The sequence below is a fragment of the Manis javanica genome, chromosome 10 (assembly GCF_040802235.1).
Source record: "Manis javanica isolate MJ-LG chromosome 10, MJ_LKY, whole genome shotgun sequence".
Taxonomy (NCBI): Eukaryota; Metazoa; Chordata; class Mammalia; order Pholidota; family Manidae; genus Manis; species Manis javanica.
The window spans coordinates 85,989,833-86,010,615 of NC_133165.1; the positions used below are offsets into that span (position 1 = coordinate 85,989,833).

Consider the following 20,783-nt stretch of genomic DNA (forward strand, 5'->3'; position numbering starts at 1 on the left):
TATTAGGATCAAATCTTTAAATATGTAAATGAAGAAACCAAGATCCTGGGACAGTGAAGGCCTCAATCCTGTCACTGAGAGCAAGCACGGACACCAGAGCCTGGGTCTCCTGACGCCAGCGGAGCCTTTCCCGGGCCATGCTTAGCCTCAGCATTCTCTCAGTTATTCTGGAAGTCCTGGGACTTACCCATCTGACCTGCCACCTCTCCACTGACCCTGCCATACCCACATCAGGACGCCGTAGGTTTAATGCCCTAATAAGTCAGCTATGATGGGGGTCATCAGGAGAGGCCCATGATCAGGCCCCAGCACTCCCAGGCAGCTGGCAGGCAGCTGGCCAGGGTCTTCTCTGCAGACAGAGACCCAAGGCATCATGGAGCTCAATTATAAGCCCACGGAGATAAAATAATGGGTGTCTGGAGCTTATGCCAGAGGCTGAGGCCTGGCAGGGCAGGGTGTCTACTGAAGGCTGGACAGGGCCCTGTGCCATCAGCAGCTCTGGTGGGGCAGTGGGGTTGCCCAAGGGCAGGAGGTAAAGTGCAGGCCCAGGCTCTAGGCCCAGGATTGGGATTTCCTGGCCAAGCTACCCTATCCCTGGGGACTCTTCTGCATCTTGTCCTGGGGGTGTGGAGGGTGCTCCCAGGGCATGGGGGTGGGGAGGGAGCCAGGCGTCAGGGAGCCTGCTGCTTTGAGCAAGCCAGACTGGCGGGGGATCGGGTTTCAGCCCAGCTGTATTTTTGGCTGGACAGGCTGGCAGGCACAGCCGCCTGTAGAGGGGCACCCCCCTCCCCAGCACACTCGCTCTTGCTACCTCTACCCAGATAGACCACCTTCCACCACCCACCCCCACACGCACTGCAGGCAGAGGGGAGGCAGGCATCTGGCCCGTGGCTAGTGAATCACTTTAGGCTTCTGGAGACCATTGCTGAGTTTCTGTAGTGTCTTCTTGATCCGCAGTGCAGTGAGGCGGGCGGAGGGGTTGGGGTACCAGCACTCCCGCATCATCTGAGCCAGGCCTGAGAGGACCTGGGGGACAAGAGAGAAGGAGGCAAAGGAGAGGAAGCAGAGGCATGGATCAGGGAAGATGGAAAGGAGGAGGTGAGGAGGATGGGCCAGCAGTGGGAGACACAAGCAGGACAGGAAGGACAAGAAGAGGGAGATGACGTGTTACAGAGGAGGGGAGAAGAAAGAAGTAAGAAGGAGAATGAGAGGCATGCAAAAATGAGAAGAGAAAGATAAAGAACAGAAGAGGAAGGGAGTGGATGAGAGGAGGTGAAGAAAGGGGGACAGGACAAAAAGAGAGATGTAACCCAGATCTTTAGGAGCACTTACCCCCCTCTGGTGGGTAGTGTCCAAGAAGCACCTCACTCCCACCCCACCCCCTGCCAAGATTCAAGAAAGGCGAGATCTGCAAGCCTTGGGGCTCCCGCATCCCCAGCTGCAGCCAGACCCCAGTGCAGAGGGCAGTGTCTCCCAGCACCTCCATCAATCCTGGCTGCACCCAGTGGATGCCAGAAGAATGGTGGTGGGCACTGCCCTAAAAATGTATGTGCCCAGGGAGGAACCCATCCCAGGAAGCCCAGTGGTCTCAGAGTGAGCTAGCCTCAGAACTCAGGCTGGTTCCTGACAGGTGGTGCATGTGTGTACACATAGGGATGCATACATGTGGCTTTTTGTAGATATGCATACTGTGCAGAAATGTACTTGTCTATGTATATATATATAGGTATATATATAGGTATATATATATATATATATGTACAGTTATTCATTCTTTCAGGCACCTATTGTGTGCCAGGCATTGTGATGCGTAATGGATATAAGGGCCAGCAAAGGAGACAGGCTGTTTGTCTTCATGGGGCCAACAGTCTGGCATATATGTGCACGGGGAGGTATCTGTGTATGTATGATGTTTATATGGAAGTATGTGCATGCCTGTATGTGTTTATATACGTGTGTGTGTCTTGTATAAGTATGTGGAGCATTTAGGAAAACAACAAAAACAATCATCAGAAACTTCATAGTAATAAATGCAGCAGAGAGCCTCTGACTTTTCAGGCAAGGTGAGGGGTTCAGAAAATCTCCTAACAACCAGAAGGCCCCCACAGCATCCACAGGTCAGGGATGTGGGAGGGAGTACCCAGGGAGGTACCTTGGAATCTATCCCCCAGAAGCTCTCCAGTGAAGTTGAGGTGTCAGACACAAGTTCCCAGGCCCAGAAATCCCAGCTGGGACCCGCTACCCCACACCATCCTGCCTCCCCGAGAGGCCTCACCGGATCTGCAGCCAACCGGTTGGGGATGGTGGGGGTCTGCTGGTCAACACACACCACCTTCTTCATGTCCTCAAAGCTGGGATCATTGGGCACCACATCATAGAAGGGTGGCCTGTAGTCCTCCACAATGCCTGGGGATAAAGGGGGGATGAAACAGTCACCCAGAACCCCAAGAAGGCTCAATACCACCCAGAAGAGAGCCTTGGCCACCCTCTCTGTACTAAGGTCCAGGAAACATGCTACTCTTGGGAGGGACACCATAATATAATAAGTATATTTACAAATATTAATTGCTGCCATTTATTTTGCACTTACACATGCCAGCCTTTGTGCTATGAACACTTTACATGCATTATCCTCATAACAACCCTAAGAGGTGGGTAGTAGTATTTCCCCTATTGTAGTATAGATGAAGAAACTGATGCTCAGAGAAGTTAAACCCAAGGCTACATAGCTAGTAATGACAGAGTCAAGACTTAAAATCATCTCACTGGATTTCCAGGCCAGGTCTTGTTCCAGTCTTTCCACAGATCTTGTTCCAGCCTCCTACCCAGGACCTGAATACTCCTCTCCTGTGCCAGCTATCACAGATGCCCAGAAATACCTAATGCTTATTGAGCACTTACTACGTGCCAGGCACTGTCCTCACTGCATTGCATTAAATCCTCAAACAACCCTAGGAGGTAAGCAGTACTATTAGCTCCACTTTATAAGCAATGAAATTAAGCACTTAACTACCTGTCTCAATTCACTCAGGTAGTTACAGAGCTGGGATTTAAGCCCAGAAAGTCTAACCAAAGTCCATGCTCTTGACCCCCAATCTATGCTTGAGGGAGGACAGCTAGCTGACAACTGGGTGATGATGTGGAACCAAGGAGAAGGGGGAGAAAAGACCTCTCCTAAGAGAAAAGGGTTTTACCCAGGTCCAAATAACCTTCAGCCGTATTCAGGGATGGTACAGGCTTCCTCCGACCCCCACAGCCAGCAGTACCTCCTCCCCTCATTATCCCAAGTGCACAGTCCTCAGCAGGTGCTTTCTGAAAATGATGCCATGGAGTAGCAGACAGCTTGGACACAAAAGGCCAGACCCTAAAAATGTGTCCCATGCCCCACCCTGCTTCCTAGCCTGAGGCTGGGGGCCATGGCCACACAGCCACAACCTCAGGAGAGCCTGCACCAGCTGTTGTCCCCATGGCGGGCTTCCAGGCCGCCCCTGTGCAGCACAATCCTAATCAGTGCTGTGCAGAGGCCTGAGCGTGTCTAATGGGCCTTTAATCAGCGCCGGGGCTGACACCAGATTACAGTGTTTATAATGGGTTGTGAATCTGTGTGGGGCTGACAGAGCTTCCCTCTGCCCCAGGAGCTGGCCGTCGGCCTCCTCCTCCCTGGCTGGTTCAGCCTTCTTTTCCTGCTTGCGGCCTGATCCAAAGGGCCTTGGCCCCTTCCAGGTGCCCTCCTCCCTGACCCCAGCCTCTAGAGCCAACTCTGGAAGTTCACACCTGAAGGGACAGGAATCTGGGCCCCAAAGGGACGGGTTACACCCCAGCCTCCACAAATCGATGACTGCTGAGGGCATGGGGCCAGCTCCTAGCAGATGCTCAGGAAATGAGACTGTCCCAGTTCCTTGAGGAACAGAGCTCCAGTTATACCCTGAGGGTTGTTCCCAACCTGTCAGAACCTCAGGCAATGCATAGACGGCCTCCACAGAGACTGGCAGCCTCCCCACCCAGGCCAGACTGCCACCCATCATCCATCTGCCCAGGCTTGGAAGGGCACTGCCCACAGGGATGCCCCCTGTACAGGGCCAGCAGGAATGAGATCTCTGCCTGTTCCCAGCACCCCCAAGTCTGAGTTCCCTGTGGCACCCACAGTAAAAAGGAGGCAGCAATAAGCTGGCAGTGCAGGCACTATTATGTCCCACATTTTTGTGGCCAAGGAAACCAAGGACCAGGGAGGTTTAAACAACACAGTGATAAAGAGCACTGGCTCCAAAGTCCAATTGCCTGGTTTCAGACCCTGGTGCTGCCTCTAGTCAGTTGTCATTCTGGGCCTTAATCCTCTCATCTGTAAAATGGGGACAATCCTATGTTAGGCATTCATTATTACAACAATAATTGCCACTAGTATATACTAGCTCCAGCTCCAGATACTGTCCTAAATACTCTATTTGGATTATCTCAACAACTAGAAATTATTCTCATTTTACAATGAGGAAACTGAAGCACAGAGAGGGTAAGTAACCTGTCCATGGTCAATGGCAAAACCAGGAACTGAACCTAGGCAGTCTGATTCCCAACCCATGCTCTTAACCACAAAGCGACACCACCTCCCTGTCAATACAGAATGATTAAGTAAGATAATGAATGTCTATAACATGGCATCTGGCACATACTTAACCTCAACAAATGTTAGCTGCTTTAATATTTGTTATTGTTATTTACCCAAGAATTTACAGCCAGAATCATAGACTCAATGACTCAGAAGAACCTTAAAAGTTCATTCAGCTGTACCAGCTGGTGAGTGGCAATGAGGGGAGGTCTGGCCACAGCCCCTCACACCGAGGGCGCCGGTCACAGCAAGAAGCCCGTCTCCTGCCTGCCTGTCTGTCTGTCTGCTTGCCCCATTCCCTTTTCCCCACACTGTGCGGAGCGGGTCCTCACCATTGACAATGGTCCGGCGGGCAATCTCCCACAGCACCAGGCCAAAGGCCCAGATGTCCGTCCATTTGTAGGATTCAAAGCAGTCAGTGCGGATCTGCTCTTCCAGCACCTCGGGGGCCATGTACCGCTTGGTGCCCACTCGCGGGTTGTTTCCGATGTCCAGGTAATCGCTTCCTTGGGAGTGCATCACGGCCAGGCCTGTGGGGACTAGCACGGTCAATCCTGCTGCTCACCTGAGCCCACAGACAGGGTGGCCCCAGAAGGCCTGGTCGGTGGAGCAAGGTGGGGCTGGAGGGAGATGGTGGCACATAGAGGGGCAGGCAAATGGAGACCTGCCCCGAGGTGAGCCGGGAGAGAGCAGCCACAGGGAGACAATGCCTGTTATGCTGGGCCATGTAGCGCTCTCTGTGTGCCCAAGAACCCAGCAAGTTGTCAACAGGCACAGCAGGCATTATCATGCCCATTTCACAGAGCAAAACCCCAAGGCCTGGTGAGGGGCAACAATGCAGTCAGTGAAGCCCAGAGGAGAACCCAGCTCCCTGGCTCCTGGGCCTTTCCCCGTACTCCTGGAGCTGGGGTGGTGCGGTGGAGGAAGGTTGCTGGGCTTAAAGAGTGGCAGCTTGTGGGGCTCTTGTGGAAGTGGAATGAGACAACACACACCTCGGTAAGTTTTAACGTGCCTATCAGTATCATTGCTGTGGCCACGCATTCAACAGGCAAAGGCAGAACAGAACTAAGGGCAGAGGGAGCACGCGAGTCCCACCCCGCTCACCCAGGTCGGCGATGCAGCACTGCAGGTTGCTCTTCACCAGCACATTGCGACTCTTGAGGTCGCGGTGGGCAATGGCGGGTTTGCCCTGAGTGCCGAAGATCTCCACGTGCAGATGTGCCAGGCCGCAGGCCGCGGACACAGCCAGCCTCAGGGCCAGCTGGGACTCCAGTGTCTGTCTCTGCAGAAAGTCGTAGAGCGAGCCATGCTCATGGTAGTGTGTGATGAGCCACAGTTGCGTGCTAGAGTTGCGGGAAGTCATGTCTGAGGCGATAAAGCCTGTGAGCAGAGGGCCAGGTGGCTCAGCGATGGGGCTAGGGCTGAGAGAGGCTGGATGGGTCAGGGTCAGGGCTGGTGACAGAGGATGGACAGGATATGGGCAAAGCTGGGGCTGGGTTAGAGGCTGAATTGGCTTAGTTCAGACAGCAAGTCAGAGTCAGAGATCAGGGCTGAGGGCTGGCTGGGAGTTCTTCAGCACTAAGTCACTGTCAGCAGCCTGGGGCCTCCAGCCCTTAGTCGGGGGTGGGGAGGAGTAGGAGCTCTGGACCTGGTATAGCACCCCCAGCTTGCCTAGGATGTTGTCATGTCTGAGCAACACTGTGTTGTAGATCTCAGTCTCCCGGAACCAGGACTGCTCATCCCTTGAGGAGAAGATCTTGACGGCCACACTCTCACCATGCCACAGGCCCCTCCACACCTCACCATAGCGACCCTTTCCTGATCCAGTGGCCAGAGGGGAGGGAGAGGGTCACATACTGGGCACACAGAGTCCCTGGGCACACTATTCCCCAGAAGAGCCCCCAGTCTTGATGCTGCATTGACCACATCTGCAGAACCTTTGGGGCTTATGGACAACTCAATTCAGATCCAAAGCCAGCTGGCAGGCCACCCCCATTTGCCTCTTGTTCTACTCCAGCTCCTGCAGAAGGATCTAGTCCTGACCCACCCCAGCGCACCCCCTGCCCAGAAGAATCCCATTTCTGACCCAGGGGTGGCTCTGCCTGTACTCCGGAAGCCAAGAGCTCCCTCCCCCAAGAGAGCTCATGCAAGCCCTTGGTCCTCATCCCTTGGGTCCCCCACTGCTCACCCACACATTCCACCAAGGCAACCTGGCGTGCCACTGTCCTCTGCACCAGGAAAGGGAGCCCCGAGCCACTGCCTGTGGTGCAGTCGCTGTCCAGGAGGTCCTGGGGGTACCGAGAGGCTGCTGAGAGGCTGCCCCCACCCACACCAGCCCTTTTCTCCCTCTTCAACCTGGGCCCTACTGCTGTGTCTCTGCCTGGTCCTCACTGGCCCAGGCCCCCACATGCCTGAATCTCTCAGTGTCTGTAATTGTGCCTTTCTTGGCTACCTGTCACTGTGCACCCCCTGATTCTGCAGTTCCTATATCCCCCCCAACCCAGTGTCCCAGGTTCTCCCAAGCCCATACCCCTAACATGCTGTCCCCCTGCTCAGATGCCTTCAGGATGAGGCTGGAGTCTCCCAGCTCGCTGTGCAGGCCACGCTGCTTCTCCTGTCTCCGCCGGATGTGCCACAGGCCCAGGGCCCCCAGGGCCATGAGGACCAGCAAGGCCAGCACAGGGCCCAGGATCAGAGGCAGCTGGCCATCTACTTGCTGCTGCTCCGGAGGAGTTCGGGTGGCTGGCAGAGGGGGGACCCTGAGGCCCAGTTTCCACCAGGCCAGATACCCCCACCTTGCCACTCTGCCGGTCAGATCCCAGTGTCCTGCTTCCCCTACCCTCTGGCCAGAGCGGGAGAGAAAAGCAGAACGGTGGGGGGATGGGGGGCGGGTGCCGGTGGGGTGGGGGAGGTGCTGGGCAGGGCCTGAGAAGATGGGGCGGGGCTGCTGGGGCAGCAGACATACCCTCCAGCCACAGGGACACGTTGTGGTTGCAGAGGGGGCTGTAGCAGCAGTAGTGGTTGACGAACTCAGTGGGGCGCCCCCTGCAGAGCTCCTGGTGCAGGTTCCCGCAGCCTCGGTGCTCCTGGGGTTGTTGGCCTTCCTCCCGCACCAGCACTACTGTGCACCAGGCCCCCTGGCAGGTAGGCCCCCTGCAGTGTGGGTTCTCACACGTGCAGGTCACCAGGGGGCCCCGAGAGGGCTTCACAGGGTCACCTGAGAGACACACTGGAAGCTCAGCCACTCTGGGCCCAACTCCCCAGGCTGAGCCCAACATCCATGTCTGTCCCACTGCCCCCTTCCTTCTGACCTCTCAAACTAAAGGGCCTTGGCCCTTAGTCCCATCCTCAGATTATCCTTCCCTCTAGTGCCTTAGCACCACCAGGGGCAGCTGACACTGAGAACCAGGCTTCTGTCCCCTTCCCCAGCCTAGGACCTCCCCTCCTAGTTCCAGCTCCAACCCTGAGGCTTCTTCCTGGGCCCTCCGGGCCATCACCCCCACTCTCTGCACCCCTAGTTAGAGGTTCGCTCCGTGGAGCCTTACAGAGCACCAGCCTGTGGATCTGGATCAAGAGGATAGCAACGGAGGGTGGGGTAGCTGGGGGCTGAGTCTAGTTGAGCCTGTCTCCCACCCTTCAGCCAAGCTCCTAAGTATCCCCTTCTCCTCAAATGCAGCTCCAGACAGCTGAGCTCAGATAGCCCTTCCTCTGCCCAGGCTCCTGTTCCTTACCTGCTCCCCCAGTACTCACCCTGGGTCAGGCCCAAGGCCATCAGTAGCATCAGAAGGCTGCTCTTGGGGGGGTCCAAGGTCATGGTCCCTGTAAAGGAGGGGGTGTGCAGTAAGACCTGTGAAATGTGATCCCCACAGTGTTTGCAGCCACTGACTGTGGATCCCTCCCATGCAGAGGAAATCACTGGGAGTTTTTTGGGGGTGGGAAGGGAGGCCTCCTCCCTACTCCCTGCATCTGGCCTTGGGGCGGGGCCTGCAGGGGAAGTCCTGGTTCACTTCCCCATGGAAACCAAAGAGGGTGAGGAGACATGTTTAAGTGGCTGAGAGCTTGGGGGACTCCCAGCTCTGCACCCCTGCTGGGAGTTCAGACTGGAGCACCAGAGAGCATGGGGCTGGGGTGGAAGAAGCATCTCTTCTGCAGCCCCCACACCCTTCCGTCTTGTGGCCTGGCTTCTCCCTGCCTCCACCCCTGCCCACCCCTTTCCCAGTGTGTTGTCCTGTCTCCCCCCACCTCCCCGCCACCCCAGCCCTGGCTGCCTCAAACATAAACAGGCTCCTGTCTTTACTTCCTGCCATTCAGGGTCCCGCCAAGCTAGTAACAGGAATCAAGATTGTTTAGATTGGGGTCTGGATAGAACAGGCAGGAGTCACGCATGGCAGGCAGTTCAGGGCATATTCCCAGGGCTGGCTGGAGAGGCTGTGGGGTCTGCAGGAGCCACCAGGGGCTAGGACACGCCCATGACAGAATCCTAGAGGGATACCTTGTGAATTACAAAGCCCAACTCCTTATTTTAGAGAAGATGGGGATTAAGGCTCAGACAGGGGAGAAGACTTGTCCAAAGTCAAACAGGATTAGTAGCACTACTGTGAGTACACCCCAGGTGTCCAGACTCCCAGTCCAGTGCTTTTTCCACTCTGTGTCCCCGACCTGGGTGGCAGCCCATGTCTGAGCTCTCAGGGTTGTAACAACCATGCAAAGCTTGGACAGTGCTGGGTCATGCCAGGGGTGAAGGGACCTCTCTGCAATCTCACCAGAGTGTAAGATGCCCCCTCTGAGCCAATCTTTGGCCCTCTTCTCTCTCCTTGCTGTCCTAGGAAAGGGTGGGGGCAGAGCCAGTGATGTGGGAGGGGAAGTGAAACATACTTGGACCCTGAATGTTTGACCTTCAGTGACTAAGGTTGGACTTCTCCAGAAGTTTGGTGGAGAGCATTAGGGCAGTAATTCTAATCTACAACAGTCCCCAGCCCAGCTCCCAACCCAGCTACTGCTTCAGAAGCCACCCTCCTGTTCATTTCTCAAAGGCTTAAAACAGGGAGATAAGTGCTGGGGCTCCAGCAAGAAGGACAGAGGTCAGACAGCAAGAAGGACTTTCTGAATGGTGGGGAGGGAGCATGCAGGTGTGTGCCTGGGGGTGGGATCCCAGGCAGAGGCCGCTAACATTAGGGAAGAGTGTCTTCTGGCATGACACATGAGTCTGGTAGGCTGGGCACAGGACCACATAGGCTGCAGAGGGCCCATGATCTAAATGAAGATCTGTGATGCTGAGGCTCTGAGGGCAGGATGGCTGGGGCTGGGGTGGGGGGGGTTTCACGGGCCTCTCTGCCTGGTGGCAGCTCTGGCCTTCCTGCAGGGTTTCCTCTGCCCCAGAGGCCCAGGGCTGGGGGAGGAAACGGAGCCCTGGGCTGCTGCAGCTGTGTCCCCAGCCTCTGCCTGACCTCCTGCCTCTTGCCCCTCCCGGCAGGCAGTGAGGACTCTGGCAAGCACTCTGCAGTGGGACTGATGGCTGCAGAGGGAGCCCCAGACAAGCTGAGTCTGCCCACAGGGGTAGGGGTGGGAAGCCATCCTGGGAAGCCTCGCTTTCTCAGAAAGCAGCTAAAGAGAGAGTATGGGGCAGGAAGGAAAAAGTGGATACCAAGGAGCAAACTTGGCATCCTTCTAGGATCCTCTAGCCAGGCTTCCACTTCTGACTGTGCCCCAGTGCAACCTCTTCCCTACTTTATTATGCACCAGAATTACCTGATGTGCTTCATTAGCCTAAATATTCTCTGGTCTCATCCCCACTCCAAATTCTGATTCAGTCCATCTGGGATCATCAAGAAACATGCATTTTTAAAAGTTTCTCAGGTAATTCTGATCAGTGTGTGTGGGAAACACACTCTGAGAAACATGCCTTACACAACACTAAAACTGGTGCTTTCCTTTCACTGTGTGGGGCCCCGCTGGGTGAATGGCAGAAGGCAGGGACTCTCACTCCCACCTGGGGACCTCCTCTTCTACTGGAGAAGGAACAGACTGGGCTAAACATCAATGCCAGGACTTGGAGACACTGGGGGCCGAAGGGAGCATGTGGGCTTTGCTCTTGACACTTCAAGCTTCCCAGGCCCAGGAATGGGGGAGAGAGGGCCTGGCAGCCTTTACAGAATCCTCCTCTGATCTGACCCTGGGAACGTGGTGGAGTGGAATTGTGTCTGTCTTGTTTTCACCTGGGCCTACCATAATGAGAAGTACAGACGGGTGCTGAGTCCTGACCAGCCCAAACTCAGAGCTGACCCTGCGTGCTTCACCCTGAGACCTGACTCTAGCACAAACAGACTACTGGGGTCTGTCAGTATTCTTTCACTTCTAAGCAAAATTCCCTGAAAGATCTCCTGCTGACAGAAGCATCACTGTCATTGGCCAGAAATCACAAATGTTAAACTAATTTCAAACACTGACTTACCACTGTGAAATCCTTAATAAGAGCTAACCTTGTCTGAGTACTACTTATGTGCTGAGTACTGAACTTTGACAGTTGATCACATTTAATCCTCACAAACTAGTGGGGGAAACTGAGGCTCAGGGAGGTCAACTTTCTTGTGCATAATCATGTGTGTCTTGACCAACTTAAATCATTGGTAATAAATTTTTGTTTGGTCATTTTATGCCTCCAATTGTTTGGTATTGGATGAGTCCCTCGAAGGCTGAAAACGAGCAAGGGGGTCTCACAGATGGCCCTCTGCTGTTGTCATCACCGAGTGCCCAATGCAGGTTTGTTTAGATGAGAAGACAAATCATCTGTAGGCTTAGTCTTACATGGGGAGAACCAGAGCAGGACTGTGCTCAGAAGGTGGTTGTTGATCTTTTTCTCCCCAGCACACCTGACGGCTTGATAGAACAGGCTCCCATCAGCAGCAGTAGCTCAGCACAGCAGTGACTGTCACTGGGCTGAAGCACCCTGTTCTGCACATCAGCAGGACTTACCAGAACAAGAGAGGAGCAGACAGCTGCTCAAACGGGGTTGCCCCTTACCACATCCAGGGCACTTTTATCTGTATCAACTTCATTAGCCCTTCACAGCAGTGTGATGTAGCACCAGGCCTGGATTTTAGGGTCTCAGACTGAATGCAGAGGCAGCACCATATAGTAACAGAGGTCAGAATGTGGGCTCAGAATCACACAGATCTGGGTTCAAATGCTGCCTCTGCTACTTAGAGCTGTGAGATTTGGGAGCAAGTTATTTAAACTTTCTAAGGCTTAGGCTTCCCTGTGAAATGGGACTAATAACAGTGCTCATTTCACAGGTATAATGTGGTAAAATTATTTAGCAGAGTACTAAGTGGTACACAGCAAACACATTAACAAATGTTACCAAAACCCTAACTGTATCATTTACACATCCGTGGAGCTTTGGGCAAATGATTTATGTCTGAATCTCTTTTCTCTTCTGTAGGATGGACATAGTAATACCTCTTCTGCTAGGTTGTGGCCAGGATTACATAAGAAAAATATATCTAAGTGCCTACATATTAAGTACTCAATAAATAGCAGTGATTTCTAACTACCTGATGAAGTGGAAGGACAAGTACTAGGACAAATGGGGCAGTGAAGGATCAGAGAGGACAGACCCTGACTCAGCCAGAGAGGGTGAGAGCTGTTGTCCACTGCACTCCATCCTTGGAGGAGAGTGGGGTGGGTGAGCTGCCACTCCAGAGATCGGCTTAAAAGCCACTAGCCTCCAGGAGTCCCATCGTGGAGTGGAGTCGCAGCCCAGAGGGAGACAGAAACCCTCTCACCTGGAACCTGAGGAAGGCCTTGGCAGGGCGATTATCTGACCATGCAGGGTTGGATGTGAAGCTTGTCGGGTGGAGTCAAAGTGTCACATTCCTTAAGCAAGAGTTGCAAGGGCTGGTCTGGGAAAGGTGGGCTTCAGGGAAGCTCAACAGCATTAGACATGAACACTCACTCCCAGGTCAAGCCTCCACCTAGAGGCACATGTGACCCTTTCTCCATAAGTGAAGCAGGGCAGGAATCCTGCCCATTTTGTGGATGAGGATAGGAGAAGTGAGAAATTAACTGACTGGCCCCAGACTGGAGTAGTTTCTGATTCTCCATCCGGGTTTGGTCCAGCCCCGTCCAGTCTTAGGTGCAGTAATGGGCAGATGTGCGGGAGGGCAAGGGGGCAGCCAGCACTAGAGAGCTGGGGCTGACCCCGCAGGGACCTGTCTGCAGGGCTCTCTAGCACCTGTTCCGAGAAGGGCTCAATCGGGGTAGGGGTCAGGCCGCCCACCCTGAGCCCCGCCCGCGGACCGCGACTCACCTCTGGGCCTGCGGCGTCGTGGCGCGGCGGAGCGCCTCTCCTCGCCGGCGGCCGCGGTCGCACGAAAGGCGCTGGACCGCGGGCAGGGGTCGGGGTGCCCGGGACGGGGCTGGGACCGGCCTGGGGCTCGCTCGGCGCGGCGGGCGCGGTGGCCTCCCGGGACTGCGAAACGGGCTGGAGCAAAATGTTACTTATTCCAGCGTCTTCCTGCCTGGCCCGACTCCACCACTCCCTCCTAATAAACCGTTTCCTATTGCCCAGCTAGCCGACGGGCCGCCGCTCGCCCCTCGCTGAGACAGTGGGGCCGGGACCCTCCCCCGCGGCTCCCAGACCCCGAGGGCAGCGCCCCTCAGCCGCCCCCAGCTGCCGGGCCTCGGCCGCGCCCCCGCCCCCGAGCCTCCCACATCCGCCTCCCCGAGGGGGCGGGCCTTGGGCTCCGGCCGCGGGGGTCTCACGGGGTCCAGGCCCGGAGCCATGGGGACCAGAGCCGCGATGAGAGGCCCAGTCTGAGGGCCAGCAGGGTTCGGGGTGGAGGTGGGGGCACCCCCCTCTCTCTCGGAGCCTCTGAGGGGGCGATCTGGAATCGGACTGGCGGGGTGGGCAGCGCGGGCAGGACTTGCGGGGAGGGGAATGAGGGGGGCAGTTACCTGTTCTTTGACTACCGTCAACCCCGGGTCCTGGGCCTAAAAGGCTTATAGCAGCAAGGGCTGAGTTTGGGGCTGGCAGGGTCCAAAATATTTTGGCTCCGCCCTCTTCCTCCGCCCCCAGGGACTCCCCACTCAGTCCAAATCCTTCAGCCTCCTCCCTCTGGCCTCTTCGCCCCCTCAATTTCCCTCCCCTCTTCTGCAGCCTCTCTGGGCTCCGTGCGGGGTGAACAGGCCCAGATGGGGCAGCTATAGGTCGGGGGTGAGGACGGTCTGAGCCCCTCCAGCCGCAGAATAGCTCAGTGACAAGGACGCCTCTCCCTGCGGTGGGTGGCCAGAATGGAGGGGGGCCTGGGGACTGCCTTGGACTGCCCTCTTCAAGGCAGGCTCCTCACCCCACCAAATGGAGCTTTAGAGATGAGAACTGGAGGCTCCCTTGGGACAGTGCTGGGAAAGCCATTGGGTGGGGAGCAAAAAGGCTTCCCTCCAGGGAGGAGCAAACTCTTCCTCCTGATGCCTTTGCACAGCCTCAGGTACTGACATCCTTGCCTTGCTGACAAGGAACCCTGAAGCCAGGACTCGGGTTTTATTCCTAGCCTCCTGGTTATCCAGAAAGACGCTGAAGTCTGGAAACCCAGACTGGCTGGGTAAGCTTAGACAAGGGACACCTCTCCATGCCTCAGTCCCCCATCTATAAATGGGCATGATCAACAGTGCCAGCCTCCTGCAGTTGCTGTGAGAATGAAGGGAAATGATGCTTATCTCAGTTTATGGCAAAAATGCGGGCTGGCTCAGCCTGACATAGGGCAGGCCCTCCATGAAAGTGTTTAATTAAATCAATAAAAGAAAAGCCTGGGGAGGTAGTGGCCTCAAAGCCAAGCAGAAAGACTGGACATTAGAAGCAGAAGTGGACCTCTGAGGTGCTATAGTATGGGGATTCTGTAAGATGGGCCAGGGCCCCCCACCCTTTGGCAGGAATAGAGGCTGGGGGACACAATAGCTAAAGGCTCAGACAGGCATCAATTGTTGGCTTACCTCACTTCCTCTGCTGAAACCCTCCCTGGCCCCCATCCCACAGCTGCTTCACAACTTGTGAGCATTGTGAATTCCAGAACCAAGGCACACCCAAATTTCAGTGTCAGGACAGAACTGTGTCCTGCAGCCAATAGGAAGTACTATGGGATTACAGTATCTGCTCTTTCAGATTATAGCGGCCACTTCGGCACTATGAGCAGGAGAACTGGGAGTGTGGCCGCGTGTCCATCCTTCATACCCACCCTCCCCCCTGCCCTGCTATGGCTTCTGATAAGCTTCTCCCAATCCCAGTCCATGGATCTCCGTCCTAAAGGGTGGAAGTGGGGGCTTCCCCAAGGGAAGCAATCAGTCTGAGACACACGCTCAGAACAGAAACCTAGAGAAGGAGAAGAGCTGGGAGTGGCTGGTGAGAGCCCGTGGGGCTGGGGGACTTTAACTAGAGAGGGTTTGCGAAGCATGAAAGAGTAGGGTTTGGAGGAGAAAGATGGCCCGATGGGAGACGGGCTTTTGATGAGTGCTGGCGTCTCCCTCCCTTCCCAGAGCAAAGAGCCCTCTAGATCCCGACTGGTGCTCCTCGGAGCCTTCTGTGAACCTCATGCCTCCCAGAGCACACAGAGAACCTGGGGGAGGCATCCGAGGAGGGACACAGAACTGGAGAAAGCACTGGAGACTCAGGCCAGTGAGGAAAGGGAAAAGGAATTAGAGACTGTGTCCAAGTCTACAAAATTAATTACTCAGAAGGACCAGCTGTTCCCCATATTCAGTGAGGACAGAACAAAAGGAAATAGGCTCAAAGGGCTAAGATTTAAATTGAAATATTTAGAAGGATTTCCCAGCAGTGTGTGATGCTGAGGCTTGGAGATCCTGGGAAGGGTACGTGGGGTAAAACCTCAAGGCAATTTTTATCTATGGAAGGCAGGTGACACGGAGCCTGGCACGAAGGCAATGAACTAGACAACCTGCATTTTCAGGAGCAGCTAGGAGTATTGAGTTCAAGCTTCGCTCCTGACACCAGGGCAGGGCCAACTTCATGGGTGACATACCCGTGCAGATGCACAGGACCCCCTGCTTGGTTTGAAGCTCTACTGTTGCCGTCAGGAAATTCCGGATAATGTTTGAACAAAGGGCTTCACGTTGTCATTTTGCATAGGGCCCACAAATCATGTAGCCAGTTCTGCACCAGGATGAGTAGGAAGAAAAAGCAAGGGGGGAAATTTTGCAGAGGGTGAGCTAGGCTTTATTCCATTTGAATTGTGAAGTGGGGGGTTTAGATCAGACAGCCTAGGGAATTTTCAAATGTGAGAGACATGAAAACAGAAAAGGGTACCCTATGTGAGGAGGAAGAACTGTAAGTGTCTTTTAAGGGAGAAGTGGGGCAGAATACCTGTGAATTCTGTTTATCCATCTATTCAACACAAGGAGAGAGTCTCAAGTTTGTGAGCTGGGTACAGGTTTTGCCTGAGGAAGAGAGAGAGAAGTGACCTTTTTAGGTCTCCTTTGGCTCAGGGCAGAAGTCACCCTGGTGTCCCAAAAAGGGCAGTTACTGGGAATTAATGGGGCCTGGGTTCCAGGCCTGGATCACCTCTCTGGGCTTCACCTTCCTCTTCTTACACTGAGGGCTTAGGCTGGGTACTCCCAAAGGTCCTTCCCAGCCTTACATTATCTTCATTGGCTTTCAGGTTCAGGAAACTACCTGGTCCGAGGCCTTGTCACCACAGCTCAGGCAAAGAGGCACTTTGGTTGCTGCTAGGGCTTGCGGAGGGTGAGGACAGCCAGAGAGCCCTGCCCAGCACCTCAGCAAGAGGCAGGCAGGGGCCAGACTGCCGGACTTTGAGCCACCGTGTCACCTTCCTTTTCCTCTCCAGCTCCTCCGGGATGTCCTCTGCCTGGGTTCACCCACTCCCTGCCATCCCTCAGGATGACTCATCTCAGGATGGAACCTGGTAAGGAGGGGATGGCATGTCGGGGCAGGAGTCTGCGACTAGGCGGTGCCCGCACAATGCCTCGGGGTGAGCTGGCAGGCAGCCTGGGCTCAGCTGAGATGCTGCTCCAGCGCCGTCCCCTTCCCAGGCAGGCCACTGACCTCCGGCCTGCCCCTCCCTGCCTGCCTTCTAGAGGCCCTGACTTCCCTCCCAGGCTTGGAGTTGGAGCCCCGGTATATATGGCTCAGTTTCCACACCTACAAGAAAGGGGCTGGTAATTCCTTCTCGACCACATTCTCAGAACAGAAGCAAAATATCTGTGGGAGGCTTCTGCCAACTGTAAACAAAAGACAGAGATGTCTTTTGAGGGAGGAGATGGAGCTGTGGGGTAGGAGGAAGAGCATGAACTCTGGGAGTCAGGAGACGTGTGTATGTGATGGCGCCTCTATTTCCTCACCTGCTCAAAGATGAGGACCAAATGTTCCCACTTCTACCACCAGCTGCCAGAGGGGTTGTTAGACAGACAAATGTACAGCCACTGCTGAGGACTTTGACGTAGGAAGCAGCCATTCTGAAAAAAATTCAACCCCAAACAAGCACAGAGTAAATAAACTAAATAAATGAAATTCTGCAGAAGAGTTGATAATGAGAAGCAACTAGACCTACCCCCAGACCTTCTTGCTGGAGCCAGCCAGTGACCCAAAATTTAAGCTATTTGTTTCTCTGACTTTTACTTCAATAACTCCAAATAATACATTCACACTGCTATCTCTAGATTTTTTTTTCCAGGTTGATTGAAGTGTAATTGACAAAACTGTAAGATACTTAAGGTGTACATTCTGATGATTTGATAAACATATATAGTGTGAAAAGATTCTTCCCATCTAGTTAATTAACACAGTCATCACCTAATATATTTATTTTATCTTTATTTTTTTTTGATGAGTAGAATATGAGGTCTGCTCTCCTGGCAAATTTCACTTTTCCAGTACAGTGTTATCAGCTATAGCTACCATGTTATACATTAGCTTCTCAGACCTCATTCATCTTTTAACTTAAAGTCTGTGCCCTTTTACCAACCCCTGCCTGTTTATCCCACCCCTTGTAATTATTGATCATTATTATTATTATATAGGTTATTATTTTTCAGTTTAAATAACATGCCTTTAGTTCCTGTCCTATTTGTATCAGGCAATATCTCTTGACTCTTTGCTAATTAAGGATAACGGCATCCTCACCCTTCCTTAGCACAGCAATTTTGTGGCTGCTAAGGAAGGCATGTCAGTTAGTTGAAGTAAAGGATTTTGTGATTGGGGAATGTTCAGTTGAAACTCAGGGCAGTAGAGAAGCCTTGAGGGCGTGGCCCAGCATTTTGGGTGGTACAAGCATTCCCAGAGGCGTCCAGACTTTTGTTCACTCTAAGAAAAGCAGGGCCTGAGTTTGCTGGGGTGAGGGTGGGCAAAGGTGTCTGGCAAGGAGGGGAGGAAGCTGGCAGGCTCTTGGGTGCTGAGGGGACCCTTGCTGCCTGAGGAGGGAGTGTGAGGGTTAAGGGGGCCAACTCCAAAGAGGAGGGTGTGATATTTGGACAAGAAGGGTTTCCCAGGCCCCGGGTGCGAGCAAGATTGTTTGAAAGAAGGGCTGAGTGGCTGGGGGAGGCCAGAGGCCAGCGGGATTTCCTTCAGCTCCAGCCACTCGGGTGGGTGGGACCGGATTGCTGGGGCTGGACACAGGAATCTGCCTTTGTTTCAGCTGGAGGGGAAATGCCATAAATGCTACCCCTCTGGCATCCGTGCCCAGGCTCTGCCCTACCCTACACCAGTGGGCCTGGTACGGAGGGCCTTCAGCGAGCTCTTGAGTCCAGGATCCCCTAATCGGCAGGTGCCTAGCTCCCTGAAGGCAGATCATTGGCATGGATGTACAGAACAGGGGTTAGGGGTATCCAAGGCTGGTCTGGAATAAATAGTCACCAAGTAGGATGGAGTTTTCGGCCTGCTCACCTCTCTCCCGTCTCTCAGAGGGACGGTGGCTTTTCACAGTTAAGGAAGATGCCTAGGTCTATGGAGAGAGCTTGAGGGGAAGTCTTGGCCCTCTTTCAGTGCTGTAACTCCTGCTCCAAATGTTTAGACAGACCGCAACTTGGGCTATAGTCTCACAGGCGATGCATAGAGCTGAATGGTGGGGGAGTGTACAGTGTTTAGCGCTGGCAATGCTCGGGGAGGGGATGGGCCAAGAACCTCAGGGATTGGAGGACCCCTGTTTTTGTTTTCCCCTTTGTCAGTGAGTCTATGTATTTGTGTCTGCGTGTGGTGGGGTGTGCGCCTGTGTGTGTGAACTCCCTGTAGGCAACTAGGAGCTTGTGGGCCAATGGGCCTGCGTGTGCTCCTGTGCCTGGGCGGCTGCAGGGCCTTGTGAAACTCTGGCTGGCACATCTGCGTGACACTGTGTGACCCTGCCACGAGCCACAGAGCCCACCCGTCCCCGAGCCTTGCCCTAAAGCCCACCTTCAGGTTGGTGTCTTCCTTAACCGCAAACAGCCGTGCTGCCTCTCAGGAAACGGAGAGAGGTGAGCAGGACTGAACGTGGGCCTGAGCCCTGGCCAGATGGGTTTCTCAGCAGAGCTGGCTGAAATCTGACTGGAGGAAGGTCCTCAGCAGTCAGGGCGAGGAAGGGCCTGGGGGGTGGGGGGAAGGTGTGGGGAGGGTGCGGCTGGCAGGGTGGTTGGTGTGCTGGAAGGTGTGCTGATTATGTTCAACCATTTAGAAGGCATGACTGCTGGAGAAGGGGGAGTCCTGTCTGGGTGCCCCAGTTTGGGAAAAGGGGGACACAGACCAATGAGTTCCCACCTGTCCTTCTCTCCTCCCCACATACATGTACTTCTTTGTCTTCCCTTGACCCACCAGGGGATTCCTGGGGCGTGCCCTGGGCTAACTGGGGACACTGCCACTCCTGGAATCAGGGCAGCCCCTGAGAGGACTAGGTGATAAAGGCTCCTTTAAGCATCCCAGGCCTTGGTGGAACCTGAATTCAATTCTTTTCTCTTCAAATTTGTTGAGCCTGTATGTGCTGAGCACAGAACCAGGCGTTAGGGGGATAGACATGGCTTCTCCCCACCCAGGGCTGAGGGGACGGTTCCCAGGGGCCCCGGCAAGCCTGGCTGGTATCCCAGTGCTCCTCAGGACAGCCAACCTTCCTGTCCCTTCTGTGAGTGCCCCCATCTGCCAGGGTGGAGGGTGGACACTGCAGGGAGCAGGTTGGCTGGCCATCTGTGCCGCAGTGACAGGGAGCAGACTGGGGGCAGGCTGGGCTGAGGGCACGGAGCTCTGGGGCCCAGAGAGTAGTTTCTGTCTGGGACACAACAGCTGCTCTGAGAAGGCTCTCCGAGATAAGGGTGTGTTTTCACTTCAGGGGCCACCAGCATAGTATCCTAGAATCACAGGGGAGGCCATGGGGTTCCAAAGACATATCCGTGGGCCTCCTCCACTGAGCTGCCCGCTTGGCCGTTTCCTCACCCGGTACCACCCAACACAGTAACACGAGCTGCCGTTTATCAGGCATGCACAGGGCCTCACACACCTCTCTGTGTCCAGGCCCAATAGCAACCCTGGGAAGTAGCAATTATATATTATCACCATTGGATGTTACAAATGAGGAGACAAGGGCTGAGAGAGGTCTTTGGGCACAGAGATGGTAAGATCCAGGGCCAAGATTCAAGCCCAGGTCTGTCGGCTGTAGCAAGGCGTCTTTACCATGGCCCGTGTTTTGCACAGCCAGGTACCTTATCCTGGGTTCCTTGGCCTCTGCTAACAGGGACTCAGTTTGGAAGCCTCAAGAGCTGGACTCGGGGAGGGGAGAAGTTGGGACGTTAGTGAGAAGTTGACTGAGGGCCAGGGCAGAGCAGTCCACAGAGGTGCCTTTCCTCTCTGGCAGCCTGAAAGGCCGTCGGGAGCTGTTAGAGGACTGGGAGAAATGGCTTGGCCCCGGAAGAGGAATGGCAGGATTGATGGCCAGAGATGGAGGGGTGGGTCTTCATAAGGTAGACAGGCTGCTGGGAAATGTAGTCCAACCTGGACCCAGGTTACCACCTGCCCATTGAGCCTCCCAGCTCAGATCCACCCCAGGCCGCCTGGGATGGAGAGATCCACAGAGGGCTAGTTCTCTGGCCCTGAAGATGCCATGGTCACTCCTATACCCCTGTAAAACTCAAATCAGTTGGAAGTGAGAAGAAGAGGCTCAGAGAACCAGGGAAACTGGGCTGTCAGCAGAGGCCAAAT

At 54.6% G+C, this 20,783-nt stretch overlaps 2 protein-coding genes across 2 annotated transcripts in view; both read right to left on the reverse strand.

The window, feature by feature from the left end:
• Positions 1 to 13,044, reverse strand: ACVRL1 (activin A receptor like type 1). The gene is made up of 10 exons (XM_036992178.2): positions 12,912 to 13,044; positions 8,354 to 8,422; positions 7,569 to 7,820; positions 7,134 to 7,345; positions 6,792 to 6,891; positions 6,275 to 6,421; positions 5,708 to 5,983; positions 4,936 to 5,133; positions 2,276 to 2,406; positions 1 to 1,026 (listed from the first exon to the last, which is right to left on the reverse strand). The coding sequence occupies exons 2-10, from the start codon at positions 8,415 to 8,417 to the stop codon at positions 892 to 894; spliced, it is 1,515 nt and encodes a 504-aa protein (XP_036848073.2). The 5' UTR covers positions 8,418 to 8,422; positions 12,912 to 13,044; the 3' UTR covers positions 1 to 891.
• Positions 12,973 to 20,783, reverse strand: part of ANKRD33 (ankyrin repeat domain 33) — an 18,156-nt gene continuing 10,345 nt past the window's right edge. The window contains exons 7-9 of the mRNA XM_073213500.1: positions 16,970 to 17,083; positions 15,975 to 16,048; positions 12,973 to 13,085 (exon numbers count right to left, since the gene is read on the reverse strand). Coding sequence (XP_073069601.1) covers positions 16,000 to 16,048; positions 16,970 to 17,083 — 163 coding nt within the window. The 3' untranslated portion in view covers positions 12,973 to 13,085; positions 15,975 to 15,999. The remainder of the gene's footprint in view (positions 13,086 to 15,974; positions 16,049 to 16,969; positions 17,084 to 20,783) is intronic.

Excerpts from the sequence above, each read along its gene's own strand:
- ACVRL1 (XM_036992178.2), bottom strand. The coding sequence starts at position 8,417 with ATGACCTTGGACCCCCCCAAGAGCAGCCTTCTGATGCTACTGATGGCC. Across the intron at positions 6,892-7,133 it reads AGGGGGACAGCATGTTAGGG|GACCTCCTGGACAGCGACTG; the intron begins GTATGGGCTTGG and ends CGGTACCCCCAG. Across the intron at positions 6,422-6,791 it reads TGCCTTGGTGGAATGTGTGG|GAAAGGGTCGCTATGGTGAG; the intron begins GTGAGCAGTGGG and ends CCACTGGATCAG.